At 41.7% G+C, this 26355-nt stretch overlaps 2 protein-coding genes across 5 annotated transcripts in view; one reads left to right on the forward strand and one right to left on the reverse strand.

The window, feature by feature from the left end:
• Positions 1-3208, forward strand: part of LOC141164637 (uncharacterized) — a 45706-nt gene extending 42498 nt beyond the window's left edge. For all 3 annotated transcript variants that reach the window (XM_073650114.1, XM_073650116.1, XM_073650117.1), the window contains 2 exons: positions 979-1067; positions 1884-3208. In XM_073650114.1, the coding sequence (XP_073506215.1) occupies positions 979-1067; positions 1884-2115 (321 nt within the window). In that variant the 3' untranslated portion in view covers positions 2116-3208. The remainder of the gene's footprint in view (positions 1-978; positions 1068-1883) is intronic.
• Positions 3209-9837: 6629 nt separating this feature from the next.
• The window catches only part of DENND2A (DENN domain containing 2A), an 83328-nt gene continuing 66810 nt past the window's right edge, over positions 9838-26355 (reverse strand). For both annotated transcript variants that reach the window (XM_073650118.1, XM_073650119.1), the window contains 11 exons: positions 26243-26352; positions 25777-25846; positions 22402-22479; positions 21960-22100; positions 21681-21829; positions 19961-20138; positions 17106-17147; positions 14845-14962; positions 14496-14735; positions 14055-14141; positions 9838-13216 (listed from right to left, as the gene is read on the reverse strand). In XM_073650118.1, the coding sequence (XP_073506219.1) occupies positions 13185-13216; positions 14055-14141; positions 14496-14735; positions 14845-14962; positions 17106-17147; positions 19961-20138; positions 21681-21829; positions 21960-22100; positions 22402-22479; positions 25777-25846; positions 26243-26352 (1245 nt within the window). In that variant the 3' untranslated portion in view covers positions 9838-13184. The remainder of the gene's footprint in view (positions 13217-14054; positions 14142-14495; positions 14736-14844; positions 14963-17105; positions 17148-19960; positions 20139-21680; positions 21830-21959; positions 22101-22401; positions 22480-25776; positions 25847-26242; positions 26353-26355) is intronic.

Consider the following 26355-nt stretch of genomic DNA (forward strand, 5'->3'; position numbering starts at 1 on the left):
CTTCCTTTCCTGGGGCGGTCCTCATGTGAGCCAGTTTCTTTGTAGCGCTTGATGGTTTTTGCAACTGCACTTGGGGACACTTTCAAAGTTTTCCCAATTTTTCGCACTGACTGACCTTCATTTCTTAAAGTAATGATGGCCACTCGTTTTTCTTTACTTAGCTGCTTTTTTCTTGCCATAATACAAATTCTAACAGTCTATTCAGTAGGACTATCAGCTCTGTATCCACAAGACTTCTGCTCAACACAACTGATGGTCTCAACCCCATTTATAAGGCAAGAAATCCCACTTATTAAACCTGACAGGGCACACCTGTGAAGTGAAAACCATTTCCGGTGACTACCTCTTGAAGCTCATCAAGAGAATGTCAAGAGTGTGCAAAGCAGTCATCAAAGCAGAAGGTGGCTACTTTGAAGAACCTAGAATATGACATATTTTCAGTTGTTTCACACTTTTTTGTTAAGTATATAATTCCACATGTGTTAATTCATAGTTTTGATGCCTTCAGTGTAAATGTACAATTTTCATAGTCATGAAAATACAGAAAAATCTTTAAATGAGAAGGTGTGTCCAAACTTTTGGCCTGTACTGTATGTCTTCACAGCCAGAGATGAAGGTGAAAGATAAATAAATAAATAATCACAACCTTACCCCTAAAAAACATTTATCTAGTGTTAAACAGTAAATTGTAGATGTTGTGAGAGGGATACAGCTATAGCTTCTCTCTCTCTGAGACTGTTTTCTGTGAGAGGGGAGGAAGAGCTGCAGTGAGGGACAAGTCATAGGCTGACCACATGTCTGACGTTACACGAAGAGCCTGCCCACTCAGAGGGAAGAAAAGAGACCCAAAATCTGCAGGTTACCCATATTTTTGACTGCATTACATTGGGATGTTGTAGTTATATTTTATTTTTTGTAGAAATGTTTTGCATTTTCATTTCCTTCAGGGAATTGTTGCTTCTTTCTCTGCTTCATTAGGTATCAAGGGATGATCTGTGCGCTGTACATTATCCGGCTGCTCCCATTCCTCCAGAGGAAATCATCAATGTTTCTGGAGCTGGAGACAGGTCTGTTATACTAAGACATTCCAGAAGCTATATAAAAGACTCTTTTCTTTTTCACAGAATCCATATGTGAAAGATATCGAAATTTGAATATTCAAAATATTCGAAGCTATCGAAATTTGAATATTCCAAATAAAATTCGTAGTGAACCTGAAGTGCTTCAGAGCCTTCAGTTGCCCTGAAAAAATGTGTATGACACTGAGGCCTATTTTCTCTCCTTATGAATTAAATCTGTGTCACGATTTATATGGCTAAGCTGTGTGCCGTGACGTTCTCTCACTATCCAGATTCATCACATGGCTGCTGCATTCCTTTTTCTGTTTTTATATGGGCTGTGATAGTCCCTCCTGATTGACTGTGCTATACTATGTGATATGATGGCTGTAAGGCGTTATGGGTTCTTGTGATCCTTCTCTGGCAGATGCAATAATTTTCTGTTATGTTTAAAATTGAGGTGGCCATTTTTGGCAAAGCAAATCGCATATTGTGAGGTTTGGTGAATTCCTAAATATTCAATGCAAATTAAATTCCCATCTAATTCATCTCTAATTAAGGGTACATATATAATATATGTATCCCTAGAAGATCAGACATTTCCTTCTCCTGTTTCTTCGAACTTCTGTCTGGCTGTAAAGCAACTGACTGCAGCAGAATCCCTTCCCCACTGTCTTCAGGAATACTAAACCATGCCCTTTTGGCTAAAACCATTTTTTTTTGCAGTTTCACAGAAATAAAAGGGTTTTGTTGATTCTTCACTCAGAATTTAGAGTGTAAGTTTGTTGGAACCAGCAGGTAACTCTTTCACTTTCTTCCTCGCAGCCTCATGGCAGGTCTCCTTACAGGGGTACTAGCCGAATACGACACAGACACCTGTGTTAGGTTGGGTCTCCTGGCCGCCCGTCTCTCTCTCCGTTCCCGTGGACCCATATCTCAGCTCATCTCACCCATCAGCGTCAGTTTGCGACAAGTAATGGAGGAGAAGTGGCCACCTCCCAGAGTGTTGAGCATCTCACCATCCAATGGGAAGACGTTCCTCAGGACCAGTCACTAGAAGATTGTGTCCTAAACACCCGAATCATGAAGAATATCAAATCACCCTTTGACAAAAAGTTCCACCCTATTATTTTAATTCTTCACCTCTATAATCTTTATAGTAGAGGTCCTGATGGGAGGCAGCAATACAACTGAAAAATGCCTTAAAAAAGGAGGAAATGTATGGCATATCCATAAAATATGATATTAATATAGGATGAAATGTGGTTTCCACAGAAGAGGGGTCTTTCTGGTGATGCCAGGAAAGGCGAGGTGGCTGCGCGGCCTTGGGCATGCACGGCCAACTCTCCATTCCCAAACAAGCACAAATCAAGGCCCAATTTTCCAGATCAGTCTGAGTCGTAGAGGTGGGAACCACATCTATCTCAAGAACTGTGTCCCATCTTGTGTTGAGGGATGACTATTGACTACGCATGCGCGAGTGTGTGCAGCTGCCTCGCCTTTCCTGACATCAGGCCTTTTCTAAGACCTTAGTAGCATATTCTATAGATGGGCCATAAATGTCCATGATGGGAATACACCTTTAAATATGAACCTGAAACTTCAGGGGTCCGCAGTTGTTATACCATAATTGTCTTAACTAAGGAAACTTTGTGCCATATGAAGGACTCGTGTAGCCACCACTTGACTAGATACTAGACATAGCCCATGAGCAGGAGTGAATAAAAACCCATATTTATAACATTAAAGGGGTTGTCCAACTTTTGAGGCTTTTTTTTATTCATTTACATGCATATTTTTGGGGCTAAAACTTACTTTGTAAAATGTTCCATCGTTTGCCTTCTGGTTCCATCGTTTGCCTTCTGGTTCCATCGTTTGCCTTCTGTAGCCTCTGTGTTGCACTGGCTATTGCTGCCTGTAAAATCAGTTAACCGAGAATTCTTCAGTGAGCTTGTTCTGAGTTTGTATCTTACCACAGACCTCATTAAAGTTGAATGTTCCAGGGAATAAAGAGCCTGTAAAAGCCAAATGGTCCAAATTTTTGGTTGAAACCCAATTGCAAAAATATTTTTTTTTAGCACCCAATACAAGAATTAATGTAAAAAAAATATTCCCCAAAGGTGGACAACCCCTTTTATCACCTTTTCAATTCAAGAACGTTCATCATCATTATTTGTCCACCAGGTGGTGCCATAGTTTTTAGCTGATGTTAATAATTGATCGCTGTGACATCTGACCATTGTCATCTCCCTGAATAATGTGAAATTTATTTTGTTTGCCTTTTTTATCTATGAAATTTCCCCAAATGTTAAAAACATGTACCGTCCAGGAGCCCATGTGTTCAGTGTCATAGAACTACCTGAGCTAATATGGCGGCCAATGTAAAGGAACACAGTGCGTAATATAACTATGCTGCAATAAACCACACCTAGAGGAACCGACATGGAAATCTCATTGTTGATCGTATCTGAAGCTCTGGCAGGTACCGTACATACAACATCCCTTTTCGATCTTTCTAATGGACCCCATTGACACTATAAAAATAAAAAATAATAATAAAAAAAAATAATAAGAATTAAGAAAAAAATACCTACAAATTCTCCTGATTTGACATGTGGACATCAGGAATTTAAGGTATGAAAATTTACCAGCAACAGTTTCCAGGATAAATAATGATGATTGCCCGCCGCCCCCGCTGATCTCATCACATTGTTACCAGGTCTCAGATGTTCTTCATCCCAGAGTCAGACATGTAATAGGTGGGGACAATCTCCTTATAGATGTAGAGGGGAGGAAGAAGACAAGTCCTGGGATGTAGATTTTTTTCTGGAAAGTTGATGTCACCGCAAGAGAAAAGTTTCCATCCAAGGGGCAAGTCCAAGGTGCGTCAAAGGTGAGGAAGGCAGGGCAAGGAGGAAAGTGTTATTTAAGGGTTGAGCATCTTCAAGAAGCAGATGAAAAGGTCTTATGAAGGTTCCTTGGAGGAAGGTCAACAGGAAGCAATGAATTTCTTATCTCGTACGTTGCTTGCCATCTTGTTGGCTGGATCCATGGTCTACGGTACCACTGATGGAACCACAACGAGGAACCGGATAGTTAGGAAGACCAGACAAAGTCCCAGTGAAATGGGTACACTTGTCAAGCCATTGGCTCTGGTCAAGATGAGGCCTACTTTTAATGAGAAGCCCCTAGATGAGAGATTTCCGCTCAATGTCTTCGATGGTAGAAGGAAACGTCAAGCCTTCCATGATGTGTCTGGAAATCCTGGTCTCGTGTTCTTCCACCACCTGAGTGAACACGGAAAGTTCAACCAAGACACGGTAAGATCTGACTTGGAAACTCATTGTTTTAAGACCTCCCCAGTAGTGGGTAACCACCCCTACCTCTATGTTATTATGGAGATCCACCACTGACACCCACTTTTAGTAGACACAGTGGAAGTGCGAATTTATACACCATGTCAGTCCTGACTTCATGGCGAAAATAAGACAAGGGATAGGCAGAATCTACTTCCTAGGTGGTGTGGAAACAAGGAGAGGGGGTGACTGTATGGGAGCACTCACTGTCCAGCACTGTATATAGGGACACTTGTTGACTAAGTGACTGTATATGGGAGCACTTTCGAGGTCACTGTATATGAGGAAGTCACTGACTAGGGCACTATGTATTGGGTATTTTCTAATTGGGGCACTGTATAGTGTAGTACTCTGGCTGGGTCACTGTGTTGAGTTAAAGTGAACTTGAAGAGCATGACCTAGTATGTACAATGCCACAGCCGGAACATTTTTCCATACTCAGCCAGACAGCCCTCGTATATAATGCCCTATCCCAAGTACTCCCATGCTCACTGGCTATGGCATTGTATATAGATACACTCAGTGGCTGTTGCACTGTATTTGGGATCACTTACTAGTGTAGCACTGTATATGGGTCACTCACTGAAAATGGCACTGTATTTGGGGTTATTTACTGACTGTTACAGTCTATATGGGGCACTCACTGAATAGGGCACTATGTTTTGGGAATTTTCTAATTGGAGCACTGTATAGTGAAGTACTCTAGCTGGGGACCTGTGCAGTGTGGGATTCTCTGGCTGGGTCACGATAGTGAGTTAAAGGGAGTAAATGAAGTAATTGATCCAGTATATACAGTGCCGCAGCCAGAGCGTTTCCCCATTGCGGCATTCACTGACTATGGCACTGTGTAAGGAGGCACTTACTGACTGTTGCCAAATATATGCGGTCATTCACTGGCTATGGCACTGTATAGGGGGTCACTCACTAGCTGTGGCACTGTATATGGTGACAGTCACTAGCTGTGGTACTTTATATGGGGGCATCACTGACTCGCATTATATATGGCTACACTTACTGGCTGTGGTATTGTATATGGGGACTCTGGCATTATATATGGCGACACTCACTGCCTATTTCACTATATATGGGGACAAGTGCTTGCTGTGGCACTATGTATGTTGGCACTCTCTAGTTGTGGTACTGTATATGGGGACACTCACCAGCTGTTGCACTATATATGGGGACACTTACTGGCTGTGGCCCTATATATCGTGACCCTCACTTCCACTGTATATTGTGACACTTAGTGGCTGTGACACTGTACATTGTGACAGTCTAGTTGTGGCACTGTATATGGGGTTACTTCCTGGCTGTGACACTGTATATGGGGTCACTCCATGACAAAGGCACTGTATATGGGGACACTCCCTGGCTGTGACACTGTATATGGAGTCACTCCATGGCATAGACACTGTATATGGGGTCACTCCCTGGCTGTGACACTGTATATGGGGTCACTCCCTGGCTGTGACACTGTATGTGGGATCACTCCCTGGCTGTGACACTGTATATGGAGAACCTCCATGGCTGTGACACTGTATATGGGGTCACTCCCTGGCTGTGACACTGTATATAGGCTCACTCCCTGGCTGTGACACTGTATATGGAGAACCTCCATGGCTGTGACACTGTATATGGGGTTACTCCCTGGCTGTGGCACTGTATATGGAGTCACTCCCTGGCTGTGACACTGTATATGGAGAACCTCCATGGCTGTGACACTGTATATGGGGTCACTCCCTGGCTGTGACACTGTATATGGGATCACTCCCTGGCTGTGACACTGTATATGGAGTCACTCCCTGGCTGTGACACTGTATATGGAGTCACTCCCTGGCTGTGACACTGTATATGGGGTTACTCCCTGGCTGTGGCACTGTATATGGGGTCACTCCCTGGCTGTGACACTGTATATGGGGTTACTCCCTGGCTGTGACACTGTATATGGAGTCACTCTCTGGCTGTAACACTGTATATGGGGTCACTCCATGGCTGTGACACTGTATATGGAGTGACTCCATGGCAGAGACACTATATAGGATCAATCCCTGGCTGTGACACTGTATATGGGGTTACTCCTGGCTGTGACACTGTATATAGGATCACTCCCTGGATGTGACACTGTATATGGGGTTACTCCCTGGCTGTGACACTGTATATGGAATCACTCCCTGGCTGTGACACTGTATATGGGGTCACTCTCTGGCTGTGACACTGTATATGGGATCACTCCCTGGCTGTGGCACTGTATATGGAGTCACTCTCTGGCTGTGACACTGTATATGGGATCACTCCCTGGCTGTGACACTGTATATAGGATCACTCCCTGGCTGTGACACTGTATATAGGATCACTCCCTGGCTGTGACACTGTATATGGGGTTACTCTCTGGCTGTGACACTGTATATAGGATCACTCCCTGGCTGTGACACTGTATATAGGATCACTCCCTGGCTGTGACACTGTATATGGCGTCACTCTCTGGCTGTGACACTGTATATGGGGTTACTCCCTGGCTGTGACACTGTATATGGGGTTACTCTCTGGCTGTGACACTGTATATAGGATCACTCCCTGGCTGTGACACTGTATATAGGATCACTCCCTGGCTGTGACACTGTATATGGAGTCACTCTCTGGCTGTGACACTGTATATGGGGTCACTCCCTGGCTGTGACACTGTATATGGGGTTACTCTCTGGCTGTGACACTGTATATAGGATCACTCCCTGGCTGTGACACTGTATATAGGATCACTCCCTGGCTGTGACACTGTATATGGAGTCACTCCCTGGCTGTGACACTGTATATGGGGTTACTCCCTGGCTGTGACACTGTATATGGGGTTACTCCCTGGCTGTGACACTGTATATAGGGTTACTCCATGGCAGAAGCACTGAATATGGGGTCACTCACTTGCTCTGACACTATATTTCGGGTCACTCTATGAGGTCTTGTTAATGAGAGCAGTCTGACTGGGGAATTATATATGTTTGTTGGCATTTTTTATTGTATGGCTTGACGGGAACTTTAGTTTCCATCACAGATATAATTTCCAAAACATCTTGTCTACAGATGGAGGTGGGTTTAGTGCAGCAAAGTACTTACAGTTTGTTATAATACCTTCCGCATTTACTTTATTTTCAAGTCAATACATCTGAGACGGAGATAATGTGCCCCCTAGTGTAAAATATAAGCACATGCGGAGATGCCAGAGAGTCCAGGAAGGAGACTGAGGCTCGGGGCTTCAGGTTTAAGCAATATTCTTATATTCTGGGTCCACAGCAATGGACTTATTTATTGAAATTGGGGCACCTGAGAGATTTTGCTATGACATCACTTATAATAGATGACATCACTAAGATGAGGATTCTTCTATATGTTATACAGGTTTAAAAGCAGCGCCCCCCGGTGGCCAAATCATGAAATTTTCGCCAGTCTCATAATTTTTTAAACTATATTTCTAGCATTCCTGTGATGAAGTCATGTCACGTCCCTGTAAGAGACCATCAGACTGTCATGGCTGTCTTGGTTTATTTACATGCAAGATGCCACAGGGCAGATGTGATTTCAAGAGTGTCTCCAAAAGGACAGGTGAGTACATGGTCAATATTGAAATCAGTGGGGCTAAATTAATCTTATGAGGTCAAGAAAGATTTTTTTTTATACAAAGCTTCAAACCCCCTGCATAGACATCAAGTTAACACAAATTTTTCTTTGCCACCACTAGAGGGAGCTCTAACTGCATAAAACTGTATGCAATATGCTCCCTCTAGTGGTGACTGTAAGCAGCCAGAAATCATCTATGTGCTATCAGTGCACTTTTCTTCACACCCAAATTTTCTTTTTCTTTTTCCAATAACAGGTATGTTCTACCAAAGTTTGCAGAAGGACGAGGCATCAGATGTACACGCACCTTAAGGATCTAATGCAAAGCATTCTGGGAATTGTGCAAAATTAAAGCCTCTGTGGCCCAATATCTCTGGTTCTGAAATATAAATAATATATTTATTCCTGAAATAATAATGAATGTTAATGTATTTAATTCACAAAAATAAAAAATAGATGTGCAGATCATTGTGTATTATCTGATGCGTATTTAAAGGGATGGCAGTGGCATCCGGGCCCTAGAGCCTGATAGTGCCCAAAGGCTGAGGGTTATACTTTCCCATAGGCAAGAAAGTCACAGCTCGAAAATTTCTGCTTCAGAGTGAGTAAATGATATTGTGCTTGCTGTCAGTGATTGGAAACATATAAAGTCTTTAAGAATAATGGCCTTCTCATATTGTCAAAAAAGACCTTTTGGGCCCCTCTAGGCTCAAAGAACTGGGGTGTGAGTGCCACCTACACCCACTAAAGTTTCGCCCCTAGATAAGTGACAGCAAAAGGTTTGTTACAATGGGACATCAGCAGCAGAAAACTAAAGATAAATAAGAATGAATACCCTCCCCCAGTGTGATGCCAGGTCTTGTTTTATTTAGGTGTGGGGAGAGTATATTTTCCCTTTGGACTAATTTTCTTCCTAGTCTCTCCGTAGTGGGGAGTCCTGCTGCCACCAAGAATGAAGGGGTATAGGACCAACCAGGTCTGCCCCTATGATATTGACACCCCTTTCTAGCTCTAAAATTAGAGTATCTTGATGGCATCCTATCAAAAATAAACTAGGATGTGCAATAAAGGAGAGGCTTAAATCAAAAGGGAGAGGCTTACTTCTCACCTAATCAGAAGACAGTCGCTCCTCCGTTATAAACTCTTAGGAGTACAGAGAAGTAAAATGTGACCCCTGAGAATGTATAAAGTAACCCGACTGTTAAACCTGGGGGCAAAAAAATAATAATAAACTAGGAGGTGCAATTACGGAGAAGCTTAAAGCAATTAGAAGAGAGAGGCTTACTTCTCACCAGTAAGAAGAAAGTCCCTTCTCTCTTATAAACTCTAAGGAGTACAGAGAAGTAAAATGTGAACCCTGTGAGTGTAGAAAGTACTCCGATTGTTGTATCATGGGGCAAAAAAAAATAAAATAAACTAGGAGGTGCAATTAAGGAGAGGCTTAAAGCAATCAGAAGAGAGGGGCTTACTTCTCACCAGTAAGGAGAAAGTCCGTCCTTCCTTATAAACTCTAAGGAGTACAGAGAAGTAAAATGTGACCACTGAGAGTATATAAAGTAATCCGATTGTTATACCATGGGGCAAAAAGAAAAAATTAACTAGAAGGTGCAATTAAGGAAAGGCTTAAAGCAATCAGAAAAGAGGGGTTTATTTTGTCACCAGTCAGAAGAAAGTCCCCCCCTCTTTAAACTTTTAGGAGTACAGAGAAGTAAAATGTGACCCCTGAGAGTGTATAAAGTAACCCGACTGTTATACCATGGAGCAAAAAAATAAAAAAAAGGAAAATGCAAAATTAAATAACTCAAAAACAGATGAAATAATTAAAGAAATATTTATTTCTAAAATAGGAAAAAAAACAAAAAAACAAAATTAGAACAAATAAGAAATCTCAATATAAACCACAGGCTCATTTTATTGGAATTTTATACATTTTATATATCATTATATTTTATCAGTTGTGCACAGCGTGACCCGCAGAGGGCGCTGTCTAGCTTTGTCTAACTTGATCACAGGCTTTTAGATTAGTGGTTTGAGTATTCCGCCGGCCCCACCGACTCATGGGGATCAGCCTTTGCCCTGCAGTCAATGACTTGTAAGAAGTTTTTACAAACTTTTTTTTTTATTCTCCATCTTTGGTATCTTCCTAAGCAGCCAACACGCGAGGCTGAAAGCATTAAGGCTTGCACTGGGCAGGGATTACATTCCCCTCTACCCGTCCCCCTTAATGCCAAACATTCATGTACAAGATGCAAGAGTCCGACAACTTCTTCATCTACCACATACAGCAATAAGACACATGTGGTTATAATCACTGGCAGCGGGGAAGAGGCACGACATCTGCTGCTTCTTACAGAACTTTGTGTCATGTCTCCGAATATTGCCCACAAGTCACATTTTAAACGAAACTCTAAAAGGAAAACTTCACAAAAAGTTTGGGTGGAGTTTTTTGTTTTTAACAAAAGCGCGAGAGTCCCTTCGGTCTAGGTCAGGAATAGCATGTAGGGGAACAGAGGAAATTGAGAAAAAAAATAAAGTTCTGCCTCTTTAAGAGGGTCAATGTCCACTTGAAGACCCAGTGATCAGCTGTGCTCTGTATGGGAACTTGAAAGCAAGTGTTTCATTTGCCTACAGCTCCCCCACAGGAAAAATTAAGTATTACATAATATTTATGGAAATCAATAGGATGTCCGTATTGGGTCCTCCAGAGACAGACGCTCTACACTTTAGGGGCAGCATATGAATTTTTCTAAATTTGACAACCTCTTACAGGAGTATATTCAAGTATGATATGGGACAGAGGATAATTTTCCAATCGATGGGGGTCCGACCACTGGAAGTCCCGAGAATTGGTTCTCTAAAGAGGGTTCTTATGGGAGTGCTGAAGACCAGGCAAGCGTAGCTATCTCCGGTGGTCACATAAAGAATGAATAGAAGGGCAACTGTGCATTATCGACCACCTCTCCATTCACATGCGCCCATTCAGTTCTCGTGATTGGTGGGAGACCCAGCGGTCAAACTTCCAACTATCAGGAAGTTATCCCTTATCCTACAGAACTTTAGAATACCCCTTGAAGACAGCCTATAAACTCCTGGGAAGAAGAAAGGTTCAGCTCCTGGTCTTCTCAAGTTGGGAATAGTCTAGTGGGCAGGTCAAAATGAAATGGCTGGAGCTTAGTTTTCCCTGTCTCTAGTGCAGCCAGACTTGTAGTGCAGTTTAAGTCCCACCTATTTCTCTATTTCATATGGAGGACCCCCTCTAATAGATCCATATGGGCATAGATATTTTCTGCCTACACAAAAATGACCCTCGTAGATTTGTTCTACTGATTCCGGCCATAGAAAGTTCTTGCAATGGACAGACAGTAGTCACGACTCCACCCATCCATGATTACGGCCAGGACCGTGACTTACTTTTTACTTTGTTGAAACAATGTAGCTCCATAAAACAACAACCAGAAGTGATTCAGACAATGTCACATACAGTATTTGTCACAGATCTAATTGTCCTTCCCACTTCAAGAATCTTTCCATAACTTACAACACTTAACACTTAACTTACAAGACTTAAGACTTTTCATTAAAAGGCACTGGAAAATTGATAACTGGAGCTCAATCACATATTTTGGCTAAAGTCCGGAATATAAACAGTATTAACATGATGCAAAGTAGCCCCAAAGTTAGTCTATCCTTAAAGGGGAACTCTACCTTTAGCTTATTTTTTTTGCTCACATGACCAAGAGCAAAGTTCCTAATCTCTGATCAATCTATCCAGGAAGCACTTTTGGGCCCACTTAAAAGATACCAAGCACTTTATTTTCCACTTTGTTGCTGAAGTTACTAAAGGCAGACATCCCTTTTAGCTTTTTATTTAGTCCTCTTTTTGGTAAAGAGAATATTACTTTAGTTGATCTAAATGCTGCTGTTCCCCTGAATCTGGCGATGCTTTTCTTTTGTTCCTGCGCCTTTCAATTCCTGAGATATGGCCTCTTGTTACCTATTTATACATCTATTTTTTTTATCCAATCAGATGTGGTGTTTAAGGACACACCTACAGAGGGCTAAAGGCCAGATTTAAATACAGGGAAGAAGGGGTCATATCTCAGGAAGGGAGAGGCGCAGGATCAAAAGAAAAACATCGCTGGATTCAGGAGAACAGCGGCATTTACACCAGGTACAAATATTATATATTTATGAAAAGTGACAAGTCCCCTCTAAATGACTGTGCAAACTAGGCATCAATGGAAGACACTAGGTGAGAACCAAAAGGGGTCAGAACATTTGGTTTGATCTAACTACTTTTGATTCTGGAATGCCAAATATTAGGTAGAAATTAGATATTAGGGTCATTTATGTAATGATTTATCCATTTGATTTTCTAATATATTCTACTTCTGGTGATTACGATCATTAAAAATATAATCTACCCTTCGAATAAAAGCAAAAAAACCTCACAAACATACAAAAGTTCTTCACACGGTCATCATAGATTATGCGCAGAGCTGTAACTATAACAGTACCACAGATATCAAACGTCAGTCGACGTTATGGACCACGGGCAGGTGAATGACGAGGAGGTGTATCGTTATTCATCACAGTTTAAAGTTGCCAGAATGGCGCCAAGAATTACGCCCAAATCGGGATTAGCAGGGTTGATTAGAGAAAAATGCCTCTAGGTGGAGGGTACGTAAGTCTACACGCACATCCTGTAAGTCCTGACGATCTCCATCCGATCGGCCAACACTCCCCGGACACAGATTTCTTGGACAGTTAAATATCCCCAATCTTTCGAGGTGATAAATTCAGTCTTTCTTCTTTTACAGATTTTTGTTTTTAATCCTAATATAAATAAAAGTTTTGCAAGAACGGCAAAAAAATAAAAAATCAACGATCGATCAATGATGATGATTAGGTGGCTTCAATGACAAGCTTATCCGAGATCTGTCCAGTGCATGATACAGAGGAGAGACCACCCAACTAAAGTCTCCACTGGGGGAGGGCGACTCTTCACGGTGAGGGAATGATTTCTGTGTTGGCTCAAACTTCCTGCTTCCCTTCAGTAAACAGTAACAGGAGGGACACATCCACGGCGACCAGAGAGCGAGACAGCTGGTTAATAAGTTAAAAAAAACCACGTCCATAGGGCTTGTCTTATCCCCGCGTTCTACTTTTTGTGTAAAAAACGCATTTTACTTCCTAGGAAAGAAACAAGAAATGTTTTTATAGGACACAGAAATGGTTAATATGTAATCATTTACTAATATAATGGCGTCACATTGTGTATTATACTCCAGAGCTGCACTCACTATTCTGCTGGTGCAGTCACTGTGTACATACAATACATTACTGATCCTGAGTTACATCCTGTATTATACCCCAGAGCTGCACTCACTATTCTGCTGGTGCAGTCACTGTGTACATACATTACATTACTGATCCTGAGTTACATCCTGTATTATACTCCAGAGCTGCACTCACTATTCTGCTGGTGGAGTCACTGTGTACATACATTACATTACTGATCCTGAGTTACATCCTGTATTATACTCCAGAGCTGCACTCACTATTCTGCTGGTGCAGTCACTGTGTACATATATTACATTACTGATCCTGTACTGATCCTGAGTTACCTCCTGTATTATACTCCAGAGCTGCACTCACTATTCTGCTGGTGCAGTCACTGTGTACATACAATACATTACTGATCCTGAGTTACATCCTGTATTATACCCCAGAGCTGCACTCACAATTCTGCTGGTGCAGTCACTGTGTACATACATTACATTACTGATCCTGAGTTACATCCTGTATTATACTCCAGAGCTGCACTCACTATTCTGCTGGTGGAGTTACTGTATACATACATTACATTACTGATCCTGAGTTACATCCTGTATTATACTCTAGAGCTGCACTCACTATTCTGCTGGTGCAGTCACTGTGTACATACATTACTGATCCTGAGTTACATCCTGTATTATACTCCAGAGCTGCACTCACTATTCTGCTGTGCAGTCACTGTGTTACATCTCACCTATTCTATTGAAAAACCTGTTGACTCCGCTCTGCTCTCCGCCCGGCAGGGTCTCCAGATATTCCTGTGCTCGAACCTCAAAGAGACCTGTAGAGACAAACAAACAGCGGGGTCAGGGCCGGAGCTTCTTCCGCTCACACCCCAAGACTTTCCAGTAGGGAATGTTCACAGCTGTGTGCGGGGGCTTCAGAGCAGAACTCCCAGCAGAGCAGAACAAAAACAGGGTGGAGAAGGCGGACAACACACAGTACGCTCCCGTCTATAAATCCATGGACGATATCGTCATCCTGTAGGGAAATCATCTTAAAGGGACAGCACAGGATGCATGTAGTGCTGCCATTTTACCATTAGTGGGCACTGCAGCAAAATCCAACGTTACATAAATATACACAGCCCCTGTTGATGGCGGCCATATTTGGGATGCGTTGTAGGTTGACCGACCTTTGTTGCCCTGTTTCCTCATCTCTCGCTCTTGGGTGAAGCCGCCAAACATTTGCGTCTCCATGAAAACCTCCAGGAAGCGGCGGACGCTCTTTGACGAGACAGATTTCCGGAAGGCGTCACGGAGGAGCGCTCTCTCGTCTTGCTCCCCAGGAGCCATGAACAAGGAGTAGTGGCCGACAATTTCCACAAAGAAGCGGACGAAGGCCTCCGACACAATGTCATTCAGGGAGCTGGAGTCTGAGGGACAAGAGACTAGGTCACCAAGAGCAAAGATGGCCGACGCAAAAGCGGGGGGTGGGGGTGGGGTGGTAATTTTTACTATGCTGCGTCAGGCTACGGCATTTACCTTGCTGCCCGTTGGCAGAGCCCTGGATCATTTCTGCAGCCAACTCATTGCGCTGCTCCAAGATCTGCTCCAGAGCGGTCTGCAGTTTTCGGGGCAGGATCGAGTCCTCATCCTCCATCTAAGAGCAGAAGAGAGATGAAAAGTCACCCAAAGCCTTCAAGATTAGTCAATGTGATTGACGCACTGAAATCTCCAAAGTCGTGCCCAAATAATACTGCCATATAATGCCTAAATAATATTATTATTGTGTATACATAATACTGCCATACAAAGCCTAAATAATACCACTATTCTGTGTCCATATAATACTGCCATACGATGCCTAAATAATATTATTATTGTGTATATATAACACTGCCATACAATTCCTAAATAATATCACTATTCGGTGTCCATATAATACTGCCATACAATGCCTAAATAATATTACTATCCTGTGTTCATATAATACTGCTATACAATGGCTAAATATTATTGCTATTCTGTGTCCATATAATACTGCCATACAAAGCCTAAATAGTATTACTATCCTGTGCTCATATACCGTAATATTGCCATAAAATGTCTAAATAATACCACTATCCTGTGTCCATATAATACTGCCATACATTGCCTAAACAATACCACTGTCCTGTGTGTATAAAATCCTGCCATACAGAGCCTAAATACTACTATTATCCAGTGTGAATATAATACTGCCAAATAATGCCTACATAATATTAATATTCTGTGTCTATATAATACTGTCATACAATGCCTAAATAATACCCCTATCCTATGTCCATATAATACTGTCATTCAATGTCCAAATAATCTCACTATCCTGTGCTTATATAACACTGCCATACAATGCCTAAATAATACCACTATCCTGTGTATATATAATACTGACATAAAACTAATAAATAATACCCCTATCCTCTGTCCATATAATACTGCCATACAAATGCCTAAATAATACCACTATTCTGTGTCGATGTAATACTTCCTAAACAATACCATTATCTGTTTCTATATAACACTGCTATATAGCCCTAAATATTACTATCTTGTGTCCTTTTAATACTGCCTTAAAATGAATACCCCTATCCTGTATCTAAATAATACTGCTGTACAATGCCTAAATAACATCGCCATCTTATGTCCTATAATACTGCTGTATAATGCTTAAATAATAGCACAATCATGCATCTATATAATACTGCCATACAATGAATAAATATACCTATTCTTTGACAATTTAATCCTACCAACCAATGCCATTATCTTGTGTCCATTTTATAGTGCCATACAGTGCCTAAATACTACTACTACCCCACGTCCATATAATACTGTACAATGCCTGATTAATACCGCTATCCTGTGCTCATATAATAATGCCATAAAATGGATAAATAATACCACTATCCTGTGTCTATAAAATACTGCCATGCAATGCCTAAATAATACCTCTATCCTGTGCTCATATACTACTGTCATACAATGCCATGTTATACAATGCCTAAATAACACCACTATCCTGTGTCCATATAATACTGCCATACAATTCCTAAATAACACCACTATCCTGTGTCCATATAATACTGTCATTCAATGCCTAAATAATACTACTATTCTGTGTCCATATTATACTGCCTAAACAATACCACTAGCCAGTGTCTATATAATACTGTTATAACGGCGTAAATATTACTATCGTGTGTCCATATAATGCTACCAGAAAATTAATAATTAATACCACTATCCTGTATCCATATAATACTGCTATACAATGCCTAAATAACATTGTCTTATGTCCATATAATAGCACTATCATGTATCTATAAAATACTGCCATACAATGCCTAAATAATGTAACTATTCTTTGTCCATTTAATCCTACCGACCAATGCTACTATCTTGTGTCCAATTTATTCTGCCATACAGTGCCTAAATAATACTACTACTACCCCATGTTCATATAATACTGTACAATGCCTGATTAATACGCCTATGCCGTGTGCATACAATACTGCCACAAAATGACTATAAAACCCCAATTCTGTGTCCATATAATACTGCCACACCATGCCTAAATAATACCCCTATGCTGTGTCCATATAATACTGCCATACAGTGCATATATTGTGCCATCCAGTTTCCACTTAAAACTATGGAGGAAATCTAAAACTGCTCCGATAATTTTCGCCGTTATGTCTATGAGCAGCTCATTACTCCTCGTGTCTCGGGTAGATGCCACCGCCATATGGTGCACCACTCACCTGCCTCAGGAGGCGATTATTACCCAGGTCGACCAGTAGAACCTGCAATGGGAGAAAAGATAATAATGTCACTTCCTATTTCCCGGGGTATTTCCATGCCGGGCCGCGTCGGCCCCCTCCTCCCGGCCTGGGCTCATGTCCATTCCTGCTGAGTCCACATCCTGGACTGTGGTTTGAGGTTTCCCTCGTGCGGACCAGAAATGACATACAACACGATAATCCTGGAGCGTGATCAGAGACCTCCCGGCCCGGCCGTGGACTGACACGCTATGCTGCAATAGCTGAATAGCTCCTCTAGAGGGCGCCATACATTACCTTTATAGGAAGACAAAGTCCTGAACATATTGAGCTTCTTAACTCAAAGAATAGAATGCCAGGACGGCAGTAAAGACTGACACTAATATATGGAAAGCAGAAGGGGTAAGAGATAGCAGTGGGGAATTAAAGGGAACCAGACAGGAAGATTTAGGCACCCAAGACGTCTGATAAACAGCTTCAATGATTGGCAAAATAAGTCCTATATGCAAATGAGTTCCTTGGAATCATGGAGGTGGAGCCAAACAGGTGAACAATCATAGTGGCTGTACTCCCAATGCCCATTCTGGATTGACTGACTTCTAATTCAGCAGGGAAACGTCATAACGAACCACTCTGGAACGCGTCCTGACGCGTGGCCGGAAGCCATTAATTAATTGCCGTAATTATTTCTCTCCTGTGTGAGCCCAGTGGCTGCCAACCACAGCCAGAAACAACGTCCTTCTGTGATCACAGGTTTTTTTTTTAAGGGGACAGAACAGAAAAATAATTTTGGTGGCTAATGAAAAAAATTCTGGCTACCTGCATCCACCACTAGGGGGAGCTCACTGAATACAGATTTATTTTTGAGCATATCTCAGTCCCGCCACGACCAATTTTTTGTTTTTCTTCCAGTAGCCAGAACTTTTGTAATTTTCTGCCCACATATCCGTGTAAGGGCTTGTTTTTTGCGGGACGAGATGCAGTTTTGAATGACACAATTCGCTTTACCGTACGATGGACTGAAAAATGGGAAAAAAATTCAAAATGCAGTGAAATTTAAAAAAAAAACAAAAACATTATTTATTTTTTTTTTACAATATTTATTGTGCGGTAAAAATGACCCCCAGCTCAGTACGATTATAGTGATACAAATTTTATGTTTTTTTTTTTTTTTATTATTATTTTATTCAGAAATTTGTAAAAAAAAAAAATAAAGTGCAAAAAAAAAATAATGATAACAAAATATAAAATTGTTTTGTGCTACTATTTTCTGAGACTGGTAACTTTTTTAGATTTCGTCTATGGAGCTGTGTGAGGGATTATTTTTTTGCATGTCGAGGTGATGCTTTTATCGATACCGTTTTGGGGTATGTTGATGCTTTTATCGCTTTTTAGTAACATTTTTTCAGAAAATATTTCGGCATTGTTGATTTTTTTTTTTGCTTTATGACCTTTTATATATTTTTATGAATCGGACTCTTAAGGAGACGGCGATACTAAACAGGCTTAGTTTTTTGGTTTTAAAGTGGTAAATTATGTGGTGATTATTTTGTATTGATTTTACGATCATTATTTATTGCTTTTCTTATTACTTTTTATTTGTTTTTAACGATTATTATATATTGATTTTATTATTTTTATTGTTTTTATGACTATTATTAGTTTCTATAGTTTTTAGGATTATTATATATTGCTTTTATTATTTTTATGATTATTATTAGTTTCTATAGTTTTTAGGATTATTATATATTGCTTTTATTATTTTTATGATTATTATTAGTTTCTATAGTTTTTAGGATTATTATATATTGCTTTTATTATTTTTATGATTATTATTAGTTTTTATCATTACTGCTTTTATTATTATTTTAATGTTTTTAGGATTATTATTAGTTTTCATGATTATTATATATTGTTTCTAATATTATTTGTTAGTGTTTTTAGGATTATTCTTAGTTTTTATCATTTTTATGATTATTATATATTGCTGTTATTAGTTTTTATTGTATTTATGATTATTATTTTTTTATGATTATTATATAATGCTTTTATTATTGTTTTATCTTTTTTATTATTGATTTTATTATTTTTTATTGATGTTATGATTATTAGTAGTTTTTATTGTTTTTATAATTATCATATATTGCTTTTATTATTTTTATGATTATTATTAGTTTTTACTGCTTTTATTATTATTTATTGTTTTTAGTATTACAATATTAGTTTTTATGATTATTATATATTGCTTTTATTATTATTTGTTATTGTGTTTTTATAATTTTTTATGATTATCATGTATTTCTATTAGTTTTTATTGTTTTTATGATTATAGATTGTTTTTATAATTAGTTTTTATTGTATTTATGATTATTATTAGTTTTTTTGTTTTTATGATTGTTATGTATTGCTTTTATTATTATATATTGTTTTTATTATTATTTATTGTTTTTAGGATTATTCTTAGTTTATTATTATTATTGTTTATTTCTATTATTAGTTTTTATTGTTTTTATGATTATTATAGAATGTTTTTATTATTTTTTTTTATCGTTTTTTATGATTATTATTCATTTTTAGTGTTTTTATGATTATTATATATAGCTTTTATTACTTTTTAATGGTTTTTATATTTTATGTACACACTGCATACAGTGAGCTCCCCCTAGTGGCGACAGCAGAAAACCAGAGTTTTACCATTTAACTCTATTGTTGGGGATATGGAGCTAAGTACCAGAGTTTTAACCCCCCTACAGAATTATTATTTGTCAGGGCAGAATATTAGATCGCAGACCCCCGAGACAAAAAATAAACAAAAAAAGAGGTAACCTTGAACTCACCTCCTCCACCGGCAGCTCCTTGAGACGAGGGAGCGAGCTGGACAGGAGCCCGATGAGGAACGGGGTAGGGGAGCAGACAATGTCGATCATTGATGGTGGGAGCACAGGAATGTAGGTGTGCTGCCAGGCGAATGGGTAAATTAGCGCCACCATGGCATGGCAGCATTTGGACAAGGTGCTGAAAGAAAAAAGGAAACATAGCGTAAACTTCTAAAATAATAATACAATCTATAAAGGGGGTATTTCCCAGATAAGAAATCAGCGAATAGAATGCCAGAGTTACAGTAAAGACTGACACTGGATAGAATATTGAATATTTTCCTCGATGGCGGCATTAAATTAGCCTAAATAAACACGTATTGGAGTCCCACATCTGCTCTCCGAGGCATCTCGAGTCGCTCGGGACAGAGACATTCCTGGCCCGGTGCCCAGATTCCCGCTGCCTCTACAACGCTCCATAATTATACGCCGGGTGACATCAGCGCTGGACGCCGTCATGTTTACAATGGTCTCCGTGACAACACAACAGGAAAAGAGCACAAAAAAAAATATTCTGCACACTTAACCCTTTAATTATCAGGAAAAGGGACATAATAGGGTCACAAGCAGTCAAGATAACATCTGGAAAAAAAAACAACAAAACAGCGGTTCTGTGATTTGGTCACTCAGAAGCCACTCCCCTTCCCTCCAATTAGAAATATAGTATAGTTCTTCTGATTAGCTATGTCACTTACCCCTTGTGCAGGGCATTGCAATAGCTTAGGTATCCATAGTTACGACCACTCATATAGTGACAGTTAGTTGTTAGTGGTCGTAATCATGGATACCTAAGTTACTACAATGCCCTGCACATGGGGTAGGCAACATAGCTAATCAGAAGAACTATGCTACATTTCTAATTAGAGGTATTTGCTAATGTTATTATTATTACACCTACTACATATTGGGATAGGATCTTGGAGATGGGAATACCCTTTTAAGTAAAAAAAAAAAAAATCTATCCTGGTCATGTGACAATCACGTGATTTTCCACAGTACGGTTTTAAAAGCTGAACACCCTTGTGACCAATATTTCAAGGTTTTCATTCAATGATCGCAAGCAGAGATTGTGAAAATTGGAAAAAAAATGTACAGAAAGTTTATTGTAAAATTGTGAACAAGTGAGTGTTCTTTATTTGTTAAAATGGAATACCCCTTTAAGAAAATTGGAAACATGGAATGCAGGGAAATGTATTAATGCCTTTAAAGGGGTATTCCCATCTCCAAGATCTATTCCAATATTTAGTAGGTGTAATAATAATAATAATATTTACAAATATCTCCAATAAGAAATGCAGTGCAGTTCTTCTGATTAGCTATGTTGCTTACCCCATGTGCAGGGCATTGCAGTAGCTTAGAAATTCATGGTTACAATCACTAGCAACTAACTAACTAGCACTATATGAGTGGTCATAACCATGGATACCTAAGCTACTGCCATGCCTGCACATGAGGTAAGCGATATAGTTAATCAGAAGAACTATACTAAATTTCTTATTGGAGGTATTTGCTAATATTATTAATATTACACTGACTACATATTGGAATAGGATCTTGGAGATGGGAACTGAGCACGCATGTACACGTGGGGTTAGGAGGAACAGATCTACTGAAGGCGTATGGGCACCTTTAATTAAAGGCCTACAACCAGAAAGAACCGATATTTATAGTAGGGATCTACCTGAGGGTGTCCGCCATGAAAATGACTCTTCTTTCCAAGAGGAGAGAGGCGAAGACCTGTATGAGGTGCCGTACGCCGAGCGTGGAGAAAAGGGCATCGAAGTCCACGTGCTCAAGCCGAGAGTCCAGGGGTCGACACAGCTCGATCACCTAGGAAGAAAACAGGATGAGGAAACAGCGCCACTCTACTACCTGTGGCTGTGTCCGGTACTGCAGATCTTCCCTAATAAAGTGAGTTCTCAATGTCAATAAGGCATTAAAACCTCCAAATATTCCGTACCTCCGTTCCTGATCCCGGCAGAAAATTCTTCACCGAGATCTTCCGTCCCAGGGCTGGAAACGGGGCGTCTATGATGGCTCTCATGAACGGCTGCACCAGCGCTGGAGAGATGCCTCTTCTCTTCTCCACCTCGTCCAGGATCTACAGAGATTTCACGATTTAATTTATGTTGTTGGTTTTTTTTTTTCCTCCCCTCATTAAAGGGATTGTTAATAATAAAAAAAAAAAATCTGCTTTCTTCCAAAATAGCGCCACCCCTGTCCACAGGTTGAATGTGGTATTGCAGCTTATCACCATTTAATTCAATGGAACTGAGCTGCAATACTAGACATAACCTGTGGACAGGGGGGGCGCTGTTAAAAAAAAAAAGTTACTTTTTTAATCCCATAAATATTTTAATATTTTTTTTAATAATCTTAACTCTGTTTGCTCTGATCATTACCTTGGAGAACAGATTAAAGCATCCCAGTCGGCTCACGATGCAGTACACCTCGGGGAGACGCTTCCCTTTACCACTAGGCTGGGTGGAAAAAATATAACAAAAAAAAAAAAATATATATATATATATATATATATATATATATATATATATATATATTATAATTATATATATATATTTTTTTAATATACATGTGTATACATATATATATGAATATATTATAATATATATATAATAATATATGTAAATATAATTATAAATATATAATATAGAACTATATATAGCATCTATATATATAATTGTCTTATCCCGTCTGTCTGTCTCTCTGTCTGTCTGTCTGTCTAGGAAATTCCGCGTCGCTCATTGGTCCGGCAGCGGCCAATCAGCGCCGCGGGATTTCAGAAAAAAGATGGCGGCCGTTAGCGGCTCATCTGCGGGACGTAGCTCAGCGGCGTTGCAGCCGGGAGATGAGCGCCGCGAGGCGCTCATCTCTCGGCCGGTACCAGCAGAAGGACCCCGACCGCCGGACCCATCTGCGGGACGGAGATGCAGCCGGGAGATGAGCGGCGCGAGGCGCTCATGTCCCGGCCGGTAGCAGCGGAAGGACCGCCGGCGTCGCTGACCTCCATGCGGAAGGGAGGACCGGGGAGTGGCGCTGCGGGTCGGGATACTTCTGCTGCGAACGCCCGCTCATGTCCCGGGTTCTCGCAGCGGAAGTAGCCGCACAGGCAGCGACGCTCCCCGGTCCTCACCAAGACGATTCGATGATTGGTCGCGGTCTTCGGACCCGACCAATCACTGATCTTAGCGCAAAAGTTAAATAGCGCTGTGCTGATTGGTCGCGGACGCTGCCCGCGACCAATCACCGATTTGGGTGCCAAATTTAAATATAGGCCGCGACCAATTGGATGTCAGCGCCGCTCCCCGGTCCTCCCTTCACACCCTAGCCGCCTCTTTGTCAGCGGCGCTGCCTGTGCGGATACTTCCGCTGCGAGAACCCGGGACATGAGCGGGCGCTCGCAGCAGAAGTATCCCGACCCGCAGCGCCGCTCCCCGGTCCTCCCTTCACACCCTAGCCGCTGATGTCCCCACAGTATCCGCATGGTGTTACAAAGATCCGGACATTTGTGTTAAAAATCGCTGATTGGTCGCTGGTGATGCCCGCGACCAATCACCGATTTGGGCGCCAAATTTAAATATCGGCCGCGACCAATCACCGATCTTGGCTCCACATTTAAACACTGCTGTACTGATTGGTCACGGCCGTTATTTAAATGTTGCGCCCAAATCGGTGATTGGTCGCGGGCAGCGGCCGCGACCAATCAGCAGAGCGGTGTTTAACTTTAGCACCAAGATCACTGATTGGTCGCGTGCGGAGATCGCGACCAATCAGCGAATCGTATTGGTGAGGAGCGGAATCGTATTAGGGAGGACCGGTGAGCGCCGCTGCCTGTGCGGATACTTCCACTGCGAGAAGCCTGGAGATGAGCGACTGCTCGCAGCAGAAGTATCCCGACCCACAGCGCCGCTCCCCGGTCCTCCCTTCACACCCTAGCCGCTGATGTCCCCACAGTATCCGCATGGTGTTACAAAGGTCCGGACATTTGTGTTAAAAATTGCTGATTGGTCGCTGGCGGTGCCCGCGACCAATCACCGATTTGGGCGGCAAATTTAAATATCGGCCGCGACCAATCAGCACAGCGGTGTTTAAATGTGGAGCCAAGATCGGTGATTGGTCGCGGCCGATATTTAAATTTGGCGCCCAAATCGGTGATTGGTCGCGGGCAGCGCCTGCGACCAATCAGCGATTTTTAACACAAATGTCCGGACCTTTGTAACACCATGCGGATACTGTGGGGACATCAGTGGCTAGGGTGTGAAGGGAGGACCGGGGAGCGGCGCTGCCTGTGCGGATACTTCTGCTGCGAGAACCAGGGACATGAGCGGGCGCTCGCAGCAGAAGTATCCCGACCCGCAGCGCCGCTCCCCGGTCCTCCCTTCACACCCTAGCCGCTGATGTCCCCACAGTATCCGCATGGTGTTACAAAGGTCCGGACATTTGTGTTAAAAATCGCTGATTGGTCGCTGACGCTGCCCGCGACCAATCACCGATTTGGGCGCCAAATTTAAATATCGACCGCGACCAATCACCGATCTTGGCTCCACATTTAAACACCGCTGTGCTGATTGGTCGCGGACGCTATTTAAATGTGGCGCCAAAATCGATGATTGGTCGCGCCCAGCGTCGGCGACCAATCAGCACAGCGGTGATTAAATGTGGAGCCAAGATCGGTGATTGGTCGCGGCCGATATTTAAATTTGGCGCCCAAATCGGTGATTGGTCGCGGGCAGCGCCAGCGACCAATCAGCGATTTTTAACACAAATGTCCGGACCTTTGTAACACCATGCAGATACTGTGGGGACATCAGCGGCTAGGGTGTGAAGGGAAGAACGGGGAGCGGCGCTGCGGGTCGGGATACTTCTGCTGCGAGCAGTCGCTCATGTCCCGGGTTCTCGCAGCGGAAGTAGCCGCACAGGCAGCGGCGCTCCCCGGTCCTCACTAATACGATTCCGCTCCCCGCTCCTCACCAATACGATTCGCTGATTGGTCGCGCTCTCCGCACACGACCAATCAGTGATCTTGGCGCTAAAGTTAAACACCGCTCTGCTGATTGGTCGCGGGCAGCTGCCGCGACCATTCACCAATTTGGGCGCCACATTTAAATAGCGGCCGCGACCAATCACCGATCTTGCCGCCACATTTAAACACTGCTGTGCTAATTGGTCGCGGACGCCAGCCGCGACCAATCAGCGAGCTTGGCGCCAAATTTAAACACGCTCTCCAGTCCTCACTAACACGGTTCGCAGATTGGTCGTGGCCGCCGCCCGCGACCAATCACCGATATTGCCGCCAAATTTAAACACCGCTTTGCTGATTGGTCGCGGTTGCCTAACGCGACCAATCAGCGATTTGGGCGCCAAATTTAAACGCCGCTCTGCTAATTGCGCCCCGTCGGCCGCATACCTATTCTAGAATACCCGATGCGTTCGAATCGGGCCACCATCTAGTTTATGTATATTTATCTAGTATATTACAAGTGGTGGACTTATTAATAAAAAGTTATGCACACAAATGTATTGAACTGACAGGGTGTAGTTCATATGAGGGTCAGTAGGTGTCACCATTACTGTCTAAAAAAAATATATATATATATAATAAAAAATTATAATAATAGTATAATAATAATTGATAATCGCATGAAATCTCATTTATTTGAAAGGCCCAAGACTACCTATGCATTATATAAGGATTAGGCTTTACGCTTTAAAAAATAAATAAATAAAAATGCTGGTCCCTTTAAGGGTGCATCAATTACCAGGAGTCGCCTACAGTAGCCGAAGCGCCGACTGCCATCCTCACCGGTCAGCACGAAGGAGAAAGTCTCACTGTAAGGAAGAGAAATTCGTAATTGAAGGTAAAAGTAAGTAAATTTAAAGGGCAACGCTAACAAAAAAAAAAAAAAGATGATTTTCAAGCCTGAATACTAGTAACAAACCCTCAGCTGCGGGGTCAGTAAAGATTTACAGCCTTGGGATGTAAACAAGAATGTTTTTATTCGAGAACAGCGAGTGGAAATCTGATACATAAATGGACAGATTTATCGCAACTGTCTGAAAGTAAACCTGTCTCCGTTGTCAATAGCAACCAATCACAGCACAGCTTTCATTTTTCGAAACCCCCAGATGGAACGAAAGCTGCTCTGTGATTGGTTGCTATGGACAACATTGGAAACCAGCTGAAATGTTGATTATTGTGGCCGCTTTTAATGTCCGGAATCTTACCTTTCGAACTCAGTGACAGGAGACCAGTCCTTGGCGTCCGGGAAGCAGAACTGGGGAATGGCTTTAAACTGGTCCCCGGCTTCTCGCATGAACTTGAAGGATCTTTCCAACTA

This window comes from Phyllobates terribilis, unplaced genomic scaffold (genome assembly GCF_046119375.1).
Source record: "Phyllobates terribilis strain yellow unplaced genomic scaffold, ASM4611937v1 Scaffold_10__3_contigs__length_209671492, whole genome shotgun sequence".
Taxonomy (NCBI): Eukaryota; Metazoa; Chordata; class Amphibia; order Anura; family Dendrobatidae; genus Phyllobates; species Phyllobates terribilis.